The following is an 18,946-nucleotide window of genomic DNA, read 5'->3' on the forward strand; positions in this document are numbered from 1 at the left end:
AAAGAAGGAAGGAAGGAAGGAAGGAAGGAAGGAAGGAAGGAAGGAAGGAAGGAAGGAAGGAAGGAAGGAAGGAAGGAAGGAAGGAAGGAAGAAAGGAACGGCTGAAAGCATATAAGTATATATATCATTTCTTCTTTTTATGTTTAAATAATAAAGAGGAAAATCTACATAGACTTACTCTTAAAAACAGAATATTTTTACTAGAACACATACAGGAATGAATGAAATTCAGTCTCGGGCTGGAGTGATAGCATAGTGGCAGAGCATTTTGCCATGCAAGCAATCGACCCAGGACAGACCCGGCATCCCATAATGTCCCCTGAGCCTGCCAGGAGTAACCCTTGAGCACTGCCAAAAAAAAAAAAAGAAGAAGAAGAAGAAGAAGACATTCATTGTCTCTTGATTAAAGAACTGAATGAGCAGAGTCTCTACCCCCATAATCCCTACCCCTACCACCAGAAAACCCAGCAGCTCCTCCCACACCCACCATCTTCCCAACAGAAAAATGGTTTAATTCCTTTACAAAGCTCCAAAAGAAAACAATGGCCACTGATTCTACCAGATTGTCTGCTCTGGATTGATATCTCTGTGGCACTTTTAGGAAGGGTGGAGCATAGTCCCCTTTCTGCATGAATCACAACAACCTTTCACCACACCTGACAGCCTCTGACAGGAACAGCCCAGCTTCACAACGTCTAAATGCCAAGTCACCAAATTTGTTTTAGATCTACAGATCCTGAAGTATGCAGTCACTTAGACACCTCAAAATTCTATAATAGTGTAATTCAGTAGGAGAAGCAGAAGAAATCTGATGGGAAAGTAAAAGAAATCTACAAAGTTCAGTGAGCCTGAACAATAACACAGAAGGTTCATTTAGCACAACCACAGCCCAGAAAATCCATGGACTCTGACTTTAGTAACACCATGGATAAAACAGTTATTTAAAATCAACCCTTGTTGACCTGAATTTTGATCATTCTTTTTACCTTTGTATTGTAACAAACTATATGAAATAAATCTATTTGTGCCTACAATGAGGCAGGCGAGGGTGAAGGATGGAAAATTGGAACACTGGTGAAGGGAATTGGTGTTTGAAAAACTAATGCCTGAAATAACTGTATTATGAACAATTTGGTAAATCATGGTGTAATAATACAAATTTTAAATTATAAAATATGTTAATGAAGAACAGAGAAGGACCAGAAAGACAGTACAGTGGATAGGGTATTTGACTTGCACAGGGCCAATTCAATACCCAGCCTACAATAAAGTCTTCTGAGCATCATCAGGAGTAATACCTGAAGCATCACTGGGTGTAGCCCAAAACAAAAACAAAAAACAAAGAAAGAAGATATTTTAACCCTTCCTTCTTTCAACACAATATTATTTACCAAAAAAAATATGCAGTGAGGCCCAAAATCTGAGTGGTAGCTAAGATATGAGATAGACATCAAAAGTTGGTAATTATTCTTTTAGTAGAAAGAAAAATATGGGTTGCTATGAAGAAAAATGTGTACAACCACAGTGCTTAAATAAAGAAATCATTATTAATCAAAAAAAGGGGAAATAATAAAAATGTGTACAATGTTAAGGATGAAATAGTATAGTGATATGCATTGCATGGAGTAAAGAAATAAATGGCTGAAATAAAATTAGAAATTCTGTGTTCTGGTCTGAGTCTTTAGACATATACTTATTATTCCATCTTTACTGTTGAGCCACAAAACACCAGAAAGTTTACTGCTTTTCTCAAGGTAGTAAATAGTACTACATAGAAAGCTTCAAATGGAACAAAAAAATTGAAAGGTATTGAAATTATCTTTATAGTGGGAATGCACAAGAGAATCCTAACTTCTTCCCACTACTCCTTCCCATCTACATAACATGTACTTTCTTATTCATCAGGTCCTATTCTCTAGAATGGCATATCATGAATTATGTATCAGAACCCTGGCAGCTCTTTCTCATTCCTAATATATAAACCCTTGCTAGATGATGATGATGATGATTTTCTTATACACAATTACTAAGCAACAGTTACTAAATTTAAGTCATTATGAAGATACTACCTGTAGTAAAAGACGATCTCTTTCTGCTCTTATAACCATAATTAGTCTCTTTGTATTTCTTTATATCTCTGTATCTCTTCTGTGCAGATCTGAATAGCTGTTCCTAAGGGAAGATTCGCAGACTGGAAAAGGAAACCTTTATAAACTACCTCTTTTTAAGAAGTTTCATTACCTTCTAATTCCTAGAAAAACTAACTTGCAGACTTATAACTCATTTTATAACACCATTAAGCAGTAGCTTGATTCATCTATAAAATTATTCTAAAGGACCTGTCATTTAAAGTCAAAGTTGATTATAGACCAAATATAGTCACAAATGTTGAAAATATGTGTGTGATTTAGTTTTCACCTTAGTGGCCACGTCACCTTTCACTCTCTGGTTAGAAAGAAGCCTCTGTCTTGTCTTTCTCACTAGAGCTGCTAGCCAGTAGTAGATGACCTCTAGTTTTTGTGACTCATGAAGGTTTGCAATCTCTTTATCTCCAACTCTTGCCATCTCTGTGGAAATACTCTGTCTAGGTATCTTGCCTCTAAGTTTTCACACAGCACCTTAGCTGATTTGTGTCTGGCTTTGTCATCTCCTCGCTCCCTCAAAATCCTGAATGAACACTCACTTAGTAAACTTTATTTCTTAAAATGTCTTCCAATCAAAATAGTAAAAGATGCTCACTGCAATACAAATGAATTTTTTGAATTTTTCTCTGATTAAACATAGAGACACCTGAATGATTTCAATAATATCTAGTGTTTATTCTTTGCTATTATTTTTTCTTTCCTTTCTCTACACAGTAAACTCTCAATGCAGAGTTCTAATGTTACAGAATTAATACTCTGAAAGTATTGTAGCATTTTAAGCCTTTTACAAATAACTTAGGGTGGTTCTCCAAAGTTGATATGGTTTTTGAATATTTAGCAACAATTAAGCACTAGGTCTTTAGAACCCATCTTTGTTAACTCAAAAAGTAAATATAACTATTTAGTATGTTGATTTCCCTCTCCAACAAGGTGAATTCAGGTCTATTAACATATATAGTTAATATAAATCACCTAATTAATAATTGACAAATAAGCCAAAATCAGAGTTTTATTCAGATCCATATACTTAAATATTTTTCTTTTTTTTATTTTTTGAACTGAATTCTTTATTTAAACACTGTGATTACAAACATAATTATAGTTGGGTTTCAGTCATAACAAGAACACCCCCCTTCACCCGTGCAACCTTCCCATCACCAATGCTCCCATCTCTTCACTCCCCCACCCCCGCCTGTATTCCAGACAGGCTTTCTACATCCCTAACTCACTGACATTAAATGATATTTTTAAATAGACATCGTTGTTTGCTGTTAAGTTAAACACCTTTCAAGGGATTTCATTTCCTCTTTTTATTTTGCGACAAATACAGTGCTTTAAAACTAAGTGGCCAAATGTTCTGCTAAAAAAAAAAAAACAACAAGATATTTTCATTGCAAAATTGAATGTAGCTTTTGTGCTACATTCCTGCCTAATAAGAAATTTTCTGAATGCATCAATTTTAAGTTTATCATGAGCTGTAACTGTATTCATTATCCTCTTGCTCTTGGAGTCCAATAGAACAGAAACAGCTATAATCTGGTTTCTAAGGAAGCACAACAGGATCTTTTGGAGTAATGTAGGAATATCAGAACATTGACTCCCCCCAGGGGTGATGAGAAATCAATCAAAAATTGGTGTTCTGAGAGTTGGAGCCATTCTCATGGTATACGAACATTTGTTCAGCAGCTCAAGTGATAGCAATGCTTTACTCCAATAGAATTATTTCTGGCACCTAACAGCAGTGTTAATTGATCATCAATCATTAGCCTCAAATAAAAGGGCAAACTTGCAGCTCTAAATGTATAGCCAGAAAAATTCACTGAGAGACAAAAATGTTCTAAAAGAGACAAACGGTTTCCAAGCTAAATTGCTTTAAATTACACTGACCTCTTTGCTGTACTTTAAAACCTGTTCCTAATTGAGAGCAATTGATTTACTCTTCTAGCTTTCCTTTCAAGCACATCAGATTTCAAATTCTAAATATTAAGAGCACTTTAAGCCAAATGATTCTGCAATTGAACTCTCTCCTTAGAGATTTTTTTAAATGATGAAATAGGTATAAGCTAGGTAGAAAAACCAGTACTCAGGGGAGTTAAACCTTATAAATAAAAGTAGATCTTTTTATCTCTTATTAGACAGCATGATAAAGTAATTGTTAGCACAAAACAGTTTTAATAGGAACTGGAGCCATCACATAGCTTTGCCTTGCATGTGGCCAACCAGATTCAATTCCTGTCACTCCATATGGTCTACCTAAGCACAGAGCCAAGAGTAACTCCTGAGCACTACTGGCTGTGGCCAAAAAAGTTGTAATAGTACAAAAATATTAAAGACAATTGGCACCATGACAATTGTCCTAAAAGCTTGTCCTAGACAAGCTGTCCTAAAATATGTTCATTTCTCATCCACACCCAAAGTAAAATACTCTAGATGGAAGTTGAAGAAGGTTGTGAGCAGGCACATGGGGACATGGGCTCTGTCCACTGCCAGCTCTCTGTGGAATGGAAGATGATGAAGACCACCCACTGTTTATCTCAGCCCTCCAAGGGCCATAGGACCACATGGAAGAGTCTGGCTTGTGGTTCTCTCAAGAGATGGACATACTTATAATCATCTGTCTCACAGCTGGGAACAAGTTCAACTTTGACAGGGCATTTTCAGTGGCAGATGGAGACAAATGCGAAATTACAAAGGACTTTACAAATAGAGAGAGTGGGTGAAGAGTAAAGACAAAACCAATAAATGCTCCTTTGAAGGATGTGGCAAGGAATGATTAAAAATTAAGAGAGATCCTGAGCTGAGGGAGACTCTAACGTTCCCTGATATCAGTGAAGGAACAACAGCAAATTAAAAATAGAGGAGGAAAAAATAAATATTTGCCAGAATGAGATCTCTCTGGAGATGAAATAGTTCAGATGAAAAGCAGAGATATTCTTATCTTGAATATAAAATGGAATATCTCTGCCTAACATCTAAGATATCTGCAGTCAAACTTGAAGAACATCTGGCTGTTAGAAGGGAAGATGGCTGAAAGTGTTGAACTAAATGGACTTTGCTCCCTGATACTCATGACCTGATCAGCTGTAGTGTTAAATAATTAAAGATGGATCTGGATGGTAAAGGATGGATGGAAGGATTTTTCTCTGCCATCCCAGGCCACGTGGCTCCGCAACCCCCATTTAGCTGGCGGGTCCCAGGTTTAGGTGAACGGCGGAATCAGACTCATCCAGAGACAGGCATCGGGAAGCATCAGCTTTATTCATGCCTTATCCACCACATGTGTGGCCTATATTATAACCTTTTAAACAATTGCTATTCTTAGCTAGCCCTGCATCTTAACTCCTTTCAGCCATCTTCCATTTGACCTTCATGCTGGTCAAAGACCAAAAGGGCAGAGAGCTAATCCCCTGGGTCAAAGGCCTTATCTACCTTTTCCAAGACCCCTCCCAAGAAATGGGCAGGGTCTTGCAGGTAAGGTCAAGTTACCTGGAGGGATGAGGTTTCAATCAACTACAGGATGAAGAAGAGCAGGAAATCTAGAAGCGGTTCTCAAGACAGAGATGAACACTTGACTTAACTGATGAGGGAAATTGAAGAGTGAGGTGATGAAGAATGATGAGATAAAGGATCCAGGAATAAAATGTAGACTGGGACCAGGTGTCTATGTTGTATTACTAGCCTCCACAGAAGTTCATGTTTTCTTTCTCTTTGCTATAACAGTACAAATGTGGAGGAAAGGAAACTGAATGTCGAACTTATCCCAAATATCAGATTTGTGGAATCTGAAAAAGAAAGATGATTTGGGAGACTGGGTTATAATGAGAAGTTCAAGTTGTTGACCAAAGAATATTACCTGGTAGAGGGTAGAATCAGTCATATAAACAAAGAGAGAGAAGTGAGAGGGAGAGGTGCTCTGAGAAATTCTATTTCTCTAAGAGCAATATAACAGAATAATCAATTGTTGTATATGAAAACATTTCCATAAGATTAGTCTTTGCCTGTTGTCCCACCTTGACCTTCCAGGCGGGGACGCTGTTGAGAGCCAAATAGTTTGGGAGCGAGCTGTTCAGGGTCTTTTGGCAGAGTTTACTGGCTGGCTCCAGGTGTTTTTTTGGAGCTGGTAGTAGGCTGACAAAGGACTCTCTGGGCTCAACCTTTTTACCCCTTTACCCTCCTGTCTGTGTGGATTATTTGCCGTGGATAAATATTACCAAGATCTCCCCCAACAAGGAGATAAGGGATGGGAATCAATTTCTCATTCTGGGAGCTCTTTGAGGATACACAAATAACCAATAAAGGAGTAAACGGGACCCAACAATCAATGACTAGTATTAAGCAATTATTATGCATATGTTAGTGTTTGAAATTGATTTGATTAACAATATTTCATTATCACAACCACCCTTTGATATAGTTTTATTATAATACTTTTATTTTTATTCTAATTAATTAAAGTCCAAGTTTAATTGTGAAAACCAAATGCAGCAGGTAGCAGGAACCTGTTCTCTCAACATTGTGCTGACCAAGTGTACAGATTCTGAGGGTCAAAATGTTATTGATAGGAAACGAAGTTTAACAGACAATAGAAGAAGGTGGCTTAAAAAAATAGTTAAGGGGCCGGCGAGGTGGCACTAGAGGTAAGGGGTCTGCCTTGCAAGCGCTAGCCAAGGAAGGACCGCAGTTTGATCCCCCGGTGTCCCATATGGTTCCCCCAAGCCAAGGGCAATTTCTGAGCGCTTAGCCAGGTAACCCCTGAGCATCAAATGGGTGTGGCCCGAAAAAAAAGAAAAAATAGTTAAGTGGAAACCAAGGTGGCATAACTTGGAGCTGAGAGAAAAATGGGACTCAAGATGGAGCAGCACATACATCATTGTAAAGGTTTGCTAAAGACTAGAAAAGGCTTACCAGAGAAGTTGACACTGAAAAAAATAACTGACTCAAGGTTTCTCAAATTCACAAGTCAAATTAGTAGCCTGGACAACAGTACTCACAGCTGACATCTGACAGGGAAGGGGAAGTCTTGCAGAACTGAGCTCATAACCTGAGTGAATCTGAGGTTCCCTTCAAATGGATGATGTCAGAATTTAATCAAACTGTAGGGAAGCCAGCTGGTGTCATAAAGAATTGCTGGTGTGGAGAGAAACTTCCACACATTTGGGAACCATATGTGTAGTCTTTCATGTGAATAGAAAAGGAAACTAACAGGGAAGAAACACACAGTAAGGTAAAATTGGGTTTTCCCTGTACAGGAAGACAGTAGGGGAGATAACATTATCCTTTGCAGTAAGTACTTTGTCATGTTATACGCAATTAGAATCTATCAAGCTAGAATAAACTTGGGGGAAAATTATTCACACCTGGCAATGCTTCCAGGACCATGTGGGACCCAAGATCATGCATGTTACCCTTTGAGCCACCCCCGGGCTCAGAGAGAAGTTTAATCAACCACTACTCAAATAAACTTTATTATTTCAGTCTCCAATAATTTTAGTTTCTAAAACTCTCATTAATTTTTGCTACAACTAATTTCTCCTAATACACTTATAATAAAAAAACTCTTGTAAAATACAGTTGTGCCTTCTTTTGACATTTTCCTCATTACTGGAATATAAAAATATTTATTTTAATCAACTCCATCCTTTAAAAAAGTTCTTCAATTCTGAAGTACTCTTACAATTATAATTAACTGTTAGGGAAAAGGTTAATATCTACTTTTTCTTGGCTGGTCATTTTTTCAAGTGTGTTCGTTGTCTTTCTTTCCCATGCAGTAATTATTTTCAAATGGTGAACTGCCAATTAGTGAAATGATATTATACATACCCTAGATTAAAATAGGGATAACAAATATTGCCATGATAGCTAACTTTTTTTGCTTATTGTTCAAATATTACTAAATGAAAAATAATAAACAAAACTCAGGGAGGTTACATGTGTCCAATCTCTCTAGGCATTTCTCTAACTACTCAAGCAATCAAATTAATGCCAGGTGGAAGAATAGGAGGAGATAATGATCTAATTTCATATGTAGAGGAGATAGATTACATGTGGATTCCAAAGACTATGGGGTAAAATGGAAAGTGTAGCTCCAGAAATAATGAGTGAAATAGGGACTACAAGAAAAGATGATGAGAATTATAAAATGATAAAGTAACTTTTATAATAATCAGAAGTTCAAAAATTGGATGTCTGCCCTGCTACATGGGTAATTTCCAAAACAGAAAGTTTATTTCTGATAAAAGTCCCAATTCCAGGCAAAATAATATCCCCAAGTTTCATTCATCCAAGTAGTTAAGGTGCTAGAATAAGGGTCTACTATGAAAGTGACATGCATGACACTTCTTAATTAACAGTAGTGCAAAGCGCAGTGTCAGAGAGAGAGAGAGAGAGAGAGAGAGAAGTAAAATGTCTGGCCCAGAAGCAGGTAGTGAGGTTGAGTGGAGAGAAAAGAGCATGGGGAGGGAGGTGAGAGGGAAATTTTTGACATTGGTGACAGAAATGCACACAATGAAGGTTGTTGAACATTGTACTGAAAAAATATTTGTTGCTAAAGTTTTAAGTTTTATTACATATTAAGGAAGAGTGAAAATAACATAATAATATGTTATTGATCACAATTGTTGAAGCTTTTCACATGAAATTCTGTTGCATTTGTTTAATAGAATATAGAATAATGTGATTACCTTTTATTCATGATTTAGTAATTATATTTTTCTGAATTCACTATACCAAATCTTGTATAATCTTTCTCTCATAATTGGCACTTTACCTCAATAATTTCCTTCCATATTTTCTTTAGTCTCCTAATGAACCTATTATAGACATTATGAAGATTATAGCAGCTCTTATATTGTTAGTCACATAACATATTTTTGGAAAGTATTATTATCACATGAATCATTTTATGTTCTTTTTATAGCAACATACCTGTTACAATGGTTTCCTTTCAGTTGAAAAGTCTAAGCAAAATACTCCCATTTTTCAAAATTAACCAACAAAAACTATTACAGTCATTTAAAACAGAGATTTTTAACGTTGGGCTGGAGAGATAGCACAGTGGTAGGGCATTTGCCTTGCACGTCGCCAACCCAGGACGAACCCGGGTTCAATTCCTGGCATCCTATATGGTCCCCCAAGCCTGCCAGGAGTGATTTCTGAGCGCAGAGACAGGAGTAATCCCTGAGTTAAAAAAAAAATTTAATTCCAATTTCTTATCAGAATACAACAAAGAATGGATCTCTAGAGATATGATGCTATAGAAAAACACTATAACTGGCTATATATCCTGAAAAATTAAAATTCATTTCACTTAACTATGTGCTCAAGAACAAGACTATATTCAAAATGCATACAAATATTTTATTATAAAAAGCATAATAAGAGGGGCCGGGTAGGTGGCGCTGGAGGTAAGGTGTCTGCCTTGCAAGCGCTAGCCAAGGAAGGACCGCGGTTCGATCCCCCGGCGTCCCATATGGTCCCCCCAAGCCAGGGGCGATTTCTGAGCGCATAGCCAGGAGTAACCCCTGAGCGTCAAATGGGTGTGGCCCAAAAACCAAAAAAAAAAAAAGCATAATAAGAAATAAAGTGCAATTACTTCAAAGTTAATAAGAAATTTATGTTCAAAAATGAATAGAAACTATAAATTAATAATAATAATAATAATAATAATAACCTACAGAGGGTAGGTTGTTTGCCTTGAACATGGCTGACCCAGGTTTAATCCCCAGCACAATATATGGACCCGCAATTTATGCCAGGAATGACCCATGACACAAGGCCAGGAGTAATCCTAAACATAGCAAGGTGTGTCCACCAAATAAAACAAAATGAAAAGCCAAAATCGGATAATAAAACATTAAAAACTATGAAAAAACAACTACAAAAGAGGAGTGTAAAATATAAGATGATTAAAAAAATGAAGTTCCAGGTAAAAACTAATTCTATGGCATGGAATAAACAATGGAAAATCACTGTAATAAAAGGTGTCAGATAATTGGATAGCCACATGTAATAGATGAAGCTAGATCACTATCTAATAGCATATTCAAAACATAATTCTAAATGGATTAAAATGTTGCATACCTGAAGTAATAAAACACATAGAAATAAAACAGGAAATACTCTTCATGACAACAGAAACATATTTTCAGGTTCAACTACACTGTTAAGGGAAACAAAAGCAAAAATGAACATTAATACTATATCCAACTAAAAACCTCTGCATAGAGTCTGTCATCAAACAGGAAAGCATTCTACTGAATGGGAGTAGATCCTTGCACATCATACACCAGACAAGATACAAATGCCTAAAATATGTAGAATTCACAAAAATGAATAAAAATATTTTTTAATTGTGAGGGTTTCTTAGTAGGAGACATGCAGGGCTAGATTTATAGTACAGTAGTAGGGCATTTGCCTTGCACGCAGTCAACCCAAATTCAATGCCCAGAATCCTCTATGTTTCCCCAAGTCTTGCCAGTAGTGATCCCTGACAAAGATCCTGAGTCAGGAGTAAACCCGAGCACTGCTGAGTGTGACCCCAAAACAATTATTTTTTTAAATAAGACATACAAATGGTCAACAGATACACAAATAAATCTTCATAATTTCTAATTACTAGTTAAATGAAAATCAAAACAACATATTACTTTTTATCAGTAATATTTACTTGGCTATTATCTAAAATATCATTTTAATTTAAATTGCATATGATTATTCTACTTCTGGGTATTTACTCAAAGATCAAGAAAATACTAATAGTAAGAGATATATGTATCCTCATGTTCATCAAACCAATATAATTGCCAAGAATTTGAAATACCCTACTGATAGGCAATTGGATAAAGGTGTTCTGTAGTTATACAAAGGAATACTACTTATCTTTCACAACATGAAATTAAATCTTCCTACTCATTACAAATGAAAGGAAAAAAATGTGGTATCATTTCACTCATATGTGGTACATAAATAAATAAGCTTTTTAAAAAAAGCTGTTAGACTCTAAAGCAAATTATGGTTACCATAAAAGGGCAAAAGAATCAGGTAAATGGGGCCAATCATATGATCAAGGATGATGTAATATATTAAAAGGTTGACTTATAATGAGATCTACATGAAACCTATAAAAATGTCAGAAGCCAAAGTCATTTCATTCTTTAAAAAGCTAAATTCTGATATATGTTCCAGACCAATTCAATACATTGATGGAGAATGGGCACCAGTGGGACACGATAGCATCGAAGTGTTGATCAACTCTAAAGAACTTAATTTATCGCATTAATAAATTTCTCATGTTGGCATTGGTGTCTTTTTCTATGCATTAATTCAGATAAAAAGTTGGTAACTAAGCATTAAAGAGTGTTACTGAAGGAGATATATTTCATCTTGTTTGTTTCTGGAGCACACCTCGCCATGCTCTAGGGATTATTCTTGGTGGGTATCAGGGGACCATATGGAATGCCAGGGATCAACTGCAAGTACCCTAACCACTATATTATCTCTCCAGCCTCTGATTTTGGAAACATAAATATCTTGGATAAATGAATATGAAAAATGGTTTGAGAGTATATTGATGGAAATATTTCATAATTAATTTTAGAAAAATTATCAGGCACTAGTCTTTTGTCATTATGTTGTCTAATAAATACAAATCAGAAGATATCTAGTTGACAATATCTATACCATTTATACTAGTTCTCTTAAAATCTGCCTTATAAAACAAATTTATTGTTTTCAAATTCTAAAGTTCTAACCTTCAGAGAATCTTTTTTTTTTTTATTTAAACAATTTTATTACATACAAGATTGTGTTTGGGTTTCAGTCATGTAAAGAAGACCAACCATCACCAGTGCAACATTCCCATCACCAATGTCCCAAATCTCCCTCCTCCCCATACAATCCCCGCCTGTACTCTAGACAGGCTTTCTATTTCCCTCGTACATTCTCATTATTAGGATAGTTCAAAATGTAGTTATTTCTCTAAACTCATCCCTGTTTGTGGTGAGCTTCATGAGGTGAGCTGGAACTTCCAGCTCTTTTCTCTTTTGTGTCTGAAAATTATTATTGCAAGAATGTCTTTCATTTTTCTTAAAATCCATAGATGAGTGAGACCATTCTGCATCTTTCTCTCTCTCTGACTTATTTCACTCAGCATAATAGATTTCATGTACATCCATGTATAGGAAAATTTTCATAACTTCATCTCTCCTGACAGCTGCATAATATTCCATTGTGTATATGTACCACTATTTCTTTAGCCATTCATTTGTTGAAGGGTATCTTGGCTGTTTCCAGAGTCTTGCTATGGTAAATAGTTCTGAAATGAATATAGGTGTAAGGAAGGGATTTTTGTATTGTATTTTTATGTCCCTAGGGTATATTCCTATGAGTGGTATAGCTGGTCGTATGGGAGCTCGATTTCCAGTTTTTGGAGGAATCTCCATATTGCTTTTCATAAAGGTTGAACTAGACAGCATTCCCACCAGCAGTGGATGAGTTCCTTTCTCTCCACATTCCCACCGACACTGCTTGTTCTCATTCTTTGTGATGTGTGCCAATCTACCTTCAGAGAATCTTGCTGCCTCAAATTATGAGTGGTCTACACATTCGGAGGCCATTTCAGGAGTGAATATTTGGCATCAATCTCATTGCATCAACATGAATATATAGCACTTTTTATAATGAAATACAATCAAATATAAGAATGCTCATCAGGTTTTCCCAATGACATATACATAATTCTTCATTGACATAATGAGTACTGGGGATAAGTCCAAAACTCAAAAACATGCCATGAATTAAAATCCAGAGCAGACTTAGAAAAAAGTGCATCACTATAATTGTACTGCCATCTAGAGTTCAAAAGCTTGTTTGCACAGTACATTTGCCTTTTTCAGATCAGCATTTTCATGACCCATTTGTCCAACTATGGAAATGACCGACTGGGCTTGTACACATTTGTAAACCTGGCCAACTTCGTGCAGAGCTGGACCAATTTACGACTTCAGACACTGCCTCCAGTGCAACTGGCTCACAAGTACTTTGAGCTCTTTCCTGATCAAAAAGACCCTCTCTGGCAGGTAAGCTTGGTTTGATTGTTGGCATAATTAAATATTCCAACAAAAATATTTTAGTTTTATAATATAATCCAAATCTGAAAAGTGAAAGTTTATTTCAGAGGAAGCAAATGTTTTTAGATTTAAGAATCTATTTCTTCTTTAATGTAGTTTTATATTATTGATACATATTGGACAAAATTCTCCATTCCTGTGTTGATTAGAATATGGGACCTCTGGCGCACCAGCATTATAGATGTGTGGTGTGTACATATGTTTGTATATATATATATATATTATATGTGGTACAAATAATACATATATTAATGTCACTTTTATGTACATATTCTCTTAAGATCAATGATTTTTCCATGAAAAAAGTATCCATGTCTGAAATTATGTATAACTAATACTTTGAAGTATTATGCCTAAAACTTTTGAGTAATATCAGTGGTGTGATGGTGTGAATGCATATATGCTGCAGAAAACAGGTTATATATAAGCCAAACTATAATAACCAAACTTGAGGATCCTGGAGACATTGGTAGTAGGTAGTTGACACTGGTGGTGGGACTGGGGTTGGAACACAATATGCCTACGATTATATTATGAACAACTTAATAAACTATAGTACCCTAATTTAAAAATTTTAAAATGATTACCTGGAATTCTGAAACTCAGTGAGGGGTTAATTGGATAACTTAACCTGTATTAAGTTATATAAGGGATCCATTTTCAGTCCGCGATAGACTGAAAGAGCAGAAGATAGCAAATAAGCTTTGTATTAGGCAGATAGTAAACAAGTCAGCCAGCAGCACAACCCCTTATCACTAAGACACAAATGACATTAAAGGGCTGAATAACAAAAGTTAAGACTGACAGCTGGCTCTGTACCACTGAGTATATCAGCTGCCACAAAAAATATAGGCAATTTCAAACGTATTAATTAGGCATAATTTCAAACATGGATTACATGGATTTATTTTATAGCAAAAGTCATTTATCTTAAGGAAAATATAACATAAATATTATATTTTCAGGTTGTTTCAGACATAATGTCCAATTTCAAAGGACTTGGACTCATACATCCCAGAATTGTAGAGCGCTAGTTTAAACTAAATTCATTATTATATGATCTATTATTACATATAACAAATCTTAAAAACTCCTTACATAGTGTTTACTATGTGTCAGACTGGACTCCTTATATATGTTAGCACATTTAATTCTGGTAAATACCTCTTTAGGTAGGGTTCAATTATCTTAATTTTACAAGTGAAGGACTGAAGTACAGAAAGGCTGAGACATTTCACCAAATCATAGATCTAGCATGGGCAGAATGAGACTAAATACTTAATCACAGTTCTTAAGAACATTCTATAGTTACTTCCAGAGGGGTCAGAACAGGGGAGGGCACCTTCCTTGTATGTAGCTGACCCAAGTTCAAGCATTGGCATCCCATATGATCACCTGAGCCTACCAGGAGTGATTTCTGAATGCAGCCAGGAGAGAACCAACCCTGAGAACAACCAGGTATGGCTCAGTTAAAAAAAAAAAAAAAAAAAAGGAAGTCACTTCCAGAGCAGTGATTCAGGCACAAACATCTCAGAAAAACTCAATGGACTTCACAAATTGATCTTACAGTAAAGCTCTGACCTCTATAGTCAACTCATCCAGCTTGGAACTTGAGCTAATTACTTTCTGAACCAAGAAAATATCCCAAAGATGAGAAATAACAGCACATTTATTAAGCAAAAGTTAGTGGTTTGGGAATTATAGTTTCTTATTTCTTTGTATTTGAGCACACATATTTTATCTTAACAACTACAAAATAGCACCAAATGTTAGCCACTAGAAAGATATATAATTTTCCTGCTTATTTACTACTACCTTGTTATTAAGGTATAATCAATTGTGTTTCAGGCAACAAGCTTGAAATAAAATTTCTTCCAAAACAACAGCCAGAGAAGTTCCCTTGTTAGTCCTCAATGAAAATAAGCAGTCAGGGATCAGAGCAATGGTACAGTGGGTAGGACACTTGCCTTGGAATTGGCCAACTTTGGTTGAATCTCCAGCATGCCATAAAGACCCCCAAGCCCACCAGGAGTGTGATTCCTGAAGGCACAGCCAAGAATAACCCCTGAGTATCAAAGGACCTGGTCCAAAACAAAAAAAGAAAAAAACAAAAAAAAGAAAAGTAGGGGCCGAAGCTATGATAGTGCAACAGTAGGGTGTTTGCCTTGCATGTGGCTGACACAGGAGGAACCTGGAATCAATCCCAGTGCCCCATATGGTCCACCAAGCCAGGAGCTATTTCTGAACACATAGCCAGGAGTAACCCCTGAGTGTCACTGGGTGTAGCCCCAAAACAAAACAAAACCAAAAAAAGTAAAGCAAAGAGGAAGGGGAAAAGGGAGAAAGAGAACTTTGCAAAAGAAATTACGATCATTCTAAATTCATCTTATATAGAAAATACTGGTTTAAGTACTATAGAGTAAGAAAAAATTTAAAGAATGTAATTTAATTTTTACATCATTTTACCTGTTTGGTGAAGTTTATTTTTGTTGGCCTCATGATCTCTAAAGTTATAATTTTGCCTATATATTTACTAAAGTTTAAAAATAAATGAAGGGAAGTTGAAATCTTTTACAGTATTATTAAGGCTATATCTTTGAAGTACAAGCAGAAAAGTTTAAAGGTACTTTCATTAAAAATATATTTCTTGATGATGGGTTTTGTTGGAGTTCAACTATGACCATGGCCCATATTCCCAGACCAGTCCACCAGTGAGAAAATTCCAGGAACAAGACAACAGCTCTGGAGACAGTATAAGACTTAGACCCAGAACAGAATGAACCTGACTGTTTGAGCTAACTAGAAATTTCTAGTGGTTGGCTTCATCTTATTGCAGCATATATGCATCTCTATCCTTCTTCTCTTTGTTTCTTTGACAACCGTTCCCCTTTCTCTACCCATGTATACCTAACCATACAATCTATAAAAGTAGACAGATCCCTAATAAAAATTGTGATTGACCATCAGTCTGTAGTCCAGGCAACTAATCATCACTTGGTAGTCCAACTCAGGTTCCACACACCAGTTACCCATTCTGTTGAACAAGACAGATGTGCTGTTGGATTCCTCTCATGAGAAATCATCAATAACAATATTATAATTTCATCAATAACAACATTTTAAATTTAACTTAAAAATAAAACATTAAAAATCAGTACCTTGAGGCTAGAGATGTGACTCCACTGTGAGACCCTGGATTCTCACCTTTGAAGCACAATGTGAAAGCACCTGTAAAAAAAATATGCACCTTAGATTTCAGTGTGTTTATCTTATGTTTAAGACTTTGTCTCTTCACTACTTCACTACTGGGAAATACTGATTCTACTCATCTATTTAAAATGTACATATACACATATACAGGCACCTGCATAAGAACCCACACAAACATACACCTCACATTCATGAACATTAAATAGACAATTAACACAAACCTGCTAGCAGCTATACAAATGTTTGTCAGTCAGCTCTTATCCATAGTTAGAAGTAGAAAACATGCCCTGTGTAGTCCTCTGGAGATACTTAATTTCAAAAAAGAAAAGGAGTTACTGGAAACATTCCATGGGTCTCTTAGGGATTTCACTTCAAAGGAGGGACACTAGTGTCGTCATCAAAACATACAATTCACATGCCAAAAAAGTGACACCTCTCAACTATTCTTACCTTTAGAATCCTTGTGATGACAAACGCCACAGAGACATTTGGTCAAAAGAAAAAACCTGTGATCGCTTACCAAAATTCTTGGTCATAGGACCCCAAAAAACTGGTAAGAACTTTTTATGTTGTAATCAACCAAATAGTGCAAACATTCTAGTATAAAAAAATGAGTTTTTGTCAGAATGAATTCTCTAATTTCCTGTAAATGTTAATAAGCAGATAACACATGTCAAAGGAATATATGACATAGAACACTGTGTGAATTTACTGTTAATTTGATATTTTATAAATTATGTCTTTGTTGACATATTTATGATATTATGTAATTATGATACATTTACCTATCATCAGACTATAAGATTCCTATAGCTTATTTATTCCTTGCAAGTTTGTGCTCTTTACCAGTGTCATCTCCCTATCTTCCTATTCCTGGGTAATCCCCATTTAACCTTTTTTAATGAATATTGCATCGAAAATTCCAAAAATCAGCAATATAGAGTGCTTGTCATTCTCTTCCTCTTTAGCATAATATGCTCCAGGTACATCTATGTTGTTATAAGTGTCAGGATATCCTCCCATCTCATGGGGGAATAGCATCACATTGTGTCACTCCATACCAATCTGTTAATCCATTCATGCAGTGACAAGTATTTAGTTTGTGTCCATAAATGGCTGTAAAAATGCTACAAAAAGGGCCTAAGAGACAGCACAGCGATAGGCTGTTTGCCTTATAAACAGCCGACCCAGGACCAACGGTGGTTCAAAACCCGGAATTCCATGTGGTCCCCGTGCCTGCCAGGAGCTAGCTATTTCTGAGCACATAGCCAAGAGTAACCCCTGAGCATTGCCAGGTGTAGCCAAAAAAAAAATGCTACAAAAAAGATAGAGGTAGTCATATCTCTTTGAAAATTATCTTTTCTTTCCTGATGGTATGTAACTAGTAGAGGAGTTGCTGGAACACATAGTATATCTACTTTAAGTTTGGGAGGAACAGCCATCTTGATTTCTGTAATGGCTCAACCAATTTACTTTGACACCAAGTATGTAAGTGTTCCTTTTAACCTTGTCCTACCCAATACTTTACTATAGCAGAATAAAACATTTTATTCTTGACAGTCTTTGCCTAACTTGATACTGTGTATAAATCTTTAACAAAGTGAAAAAGAAAATAAAACATGGTTTAATTATAAACCATTATATGACCATATATGGTCAGCATTATATATGGTGACAAATATTTCCTTAGTTCTTAACTGAATTGTTAACATTTCTATTTTTTATGTTTGTTTGTGTTTTGTGGCCACATCCTAAGATTCTCAGGAGTTACTCCTGGCTTTGCTCTCAAAATCAGTCCTGGCAGTGTCTGGGGGTCCATATGGCATGCTGGGGATCAAACTCAGTTTAGCCACATTCATGACAAGCATCGAAACTGCTGTACTATCTCCCCAACCCACAATATTTCTAAATTCAAATTTTCTCATGGCTTTAGATTTACAGATAAGATTTTTGAGAAGTTGAGAGTGACACATATTTAAGTTCCTAGAAATCCTTATTATAAACCACTTTCAGGGAAAATAACCACTCCCTGACTTCTTCCTGGTGCTGTTTTTCCTAAATTTTCACAGATGAGTATATGCTAAGTCAAATATATTTCACAAGCAGAATTTCTAAATGAAACCAAAACATTTTGTAAATTGGGGCAAGAGAAATATATGAACCTCTTCTAAAATTTGTGTATATTTTTATATTTTTTATTTCCTTAAGAATCAATATTAGAGTGAATCCCAGCAGAAGCCATAAAGTGTCATACAATTATGTCTCATTATTATTGATAAGTTTTTTGAGAACTTTGGATATTCTGGCTCTCATTTCAACCTTACTATACCTTCCTAAAGAAATGATATTTCATTTCTTCATCCTCTAGTAATTAGAGTGAATTATATGCAAAGCAGAGACTAAAGTTTTAGCCTACTAGTTTTTCTAGCTCTATATGCAATTAATAACTTTAATACATTAATAACA

The 18,946-nt window shown here is 35.8% G+C and overlaps 1 protein-coding gene across 1 annotated transcript in view; it reads left to right on the plus strand.

Annotated features, from left to right (window-relative positions):
- The window catches only part of LOC126027864 (bifunctional heparan sulfate N-deacetylase/N-sulfotransferase 3), a gene marked incomplete at its 5' end in the record, with an annotated part of 137,302 nt that overhangs the window by 90,638 nt on the left and 27,718 nt on the right, over positions 1-18,946 (plus strand). Inside the window, 2 exons of the mRNA XM_049786902.1 lie at positions 13,037-13,219; positions 16,937-17,033. Coding sequence (XP_049642859.1) covers positions 13,037-13,219; positions 16,937-17,033 — 280 coding nt within the window. The remainder of the gene's footprint in view (positions 1-13,036; positions 13,220-16,936; positions 17,034-18,946) is intronic.

Source organism: Suncus etruscus, chromosome 14 (assembly GCF_024139225.1).
Source record: "Suncus etruscus isolate mSunEtr1 chromosome 14, mSunEtr1.pri.cur, whole genome shotgun sequence".
In the NCBI taxonomy this organism is placed as follows: Eukaryota; Metazoa; Chordata; class Mammalia; order Eulipotyphla; family Soricidae; genus Suncus; species Suncus etruscus.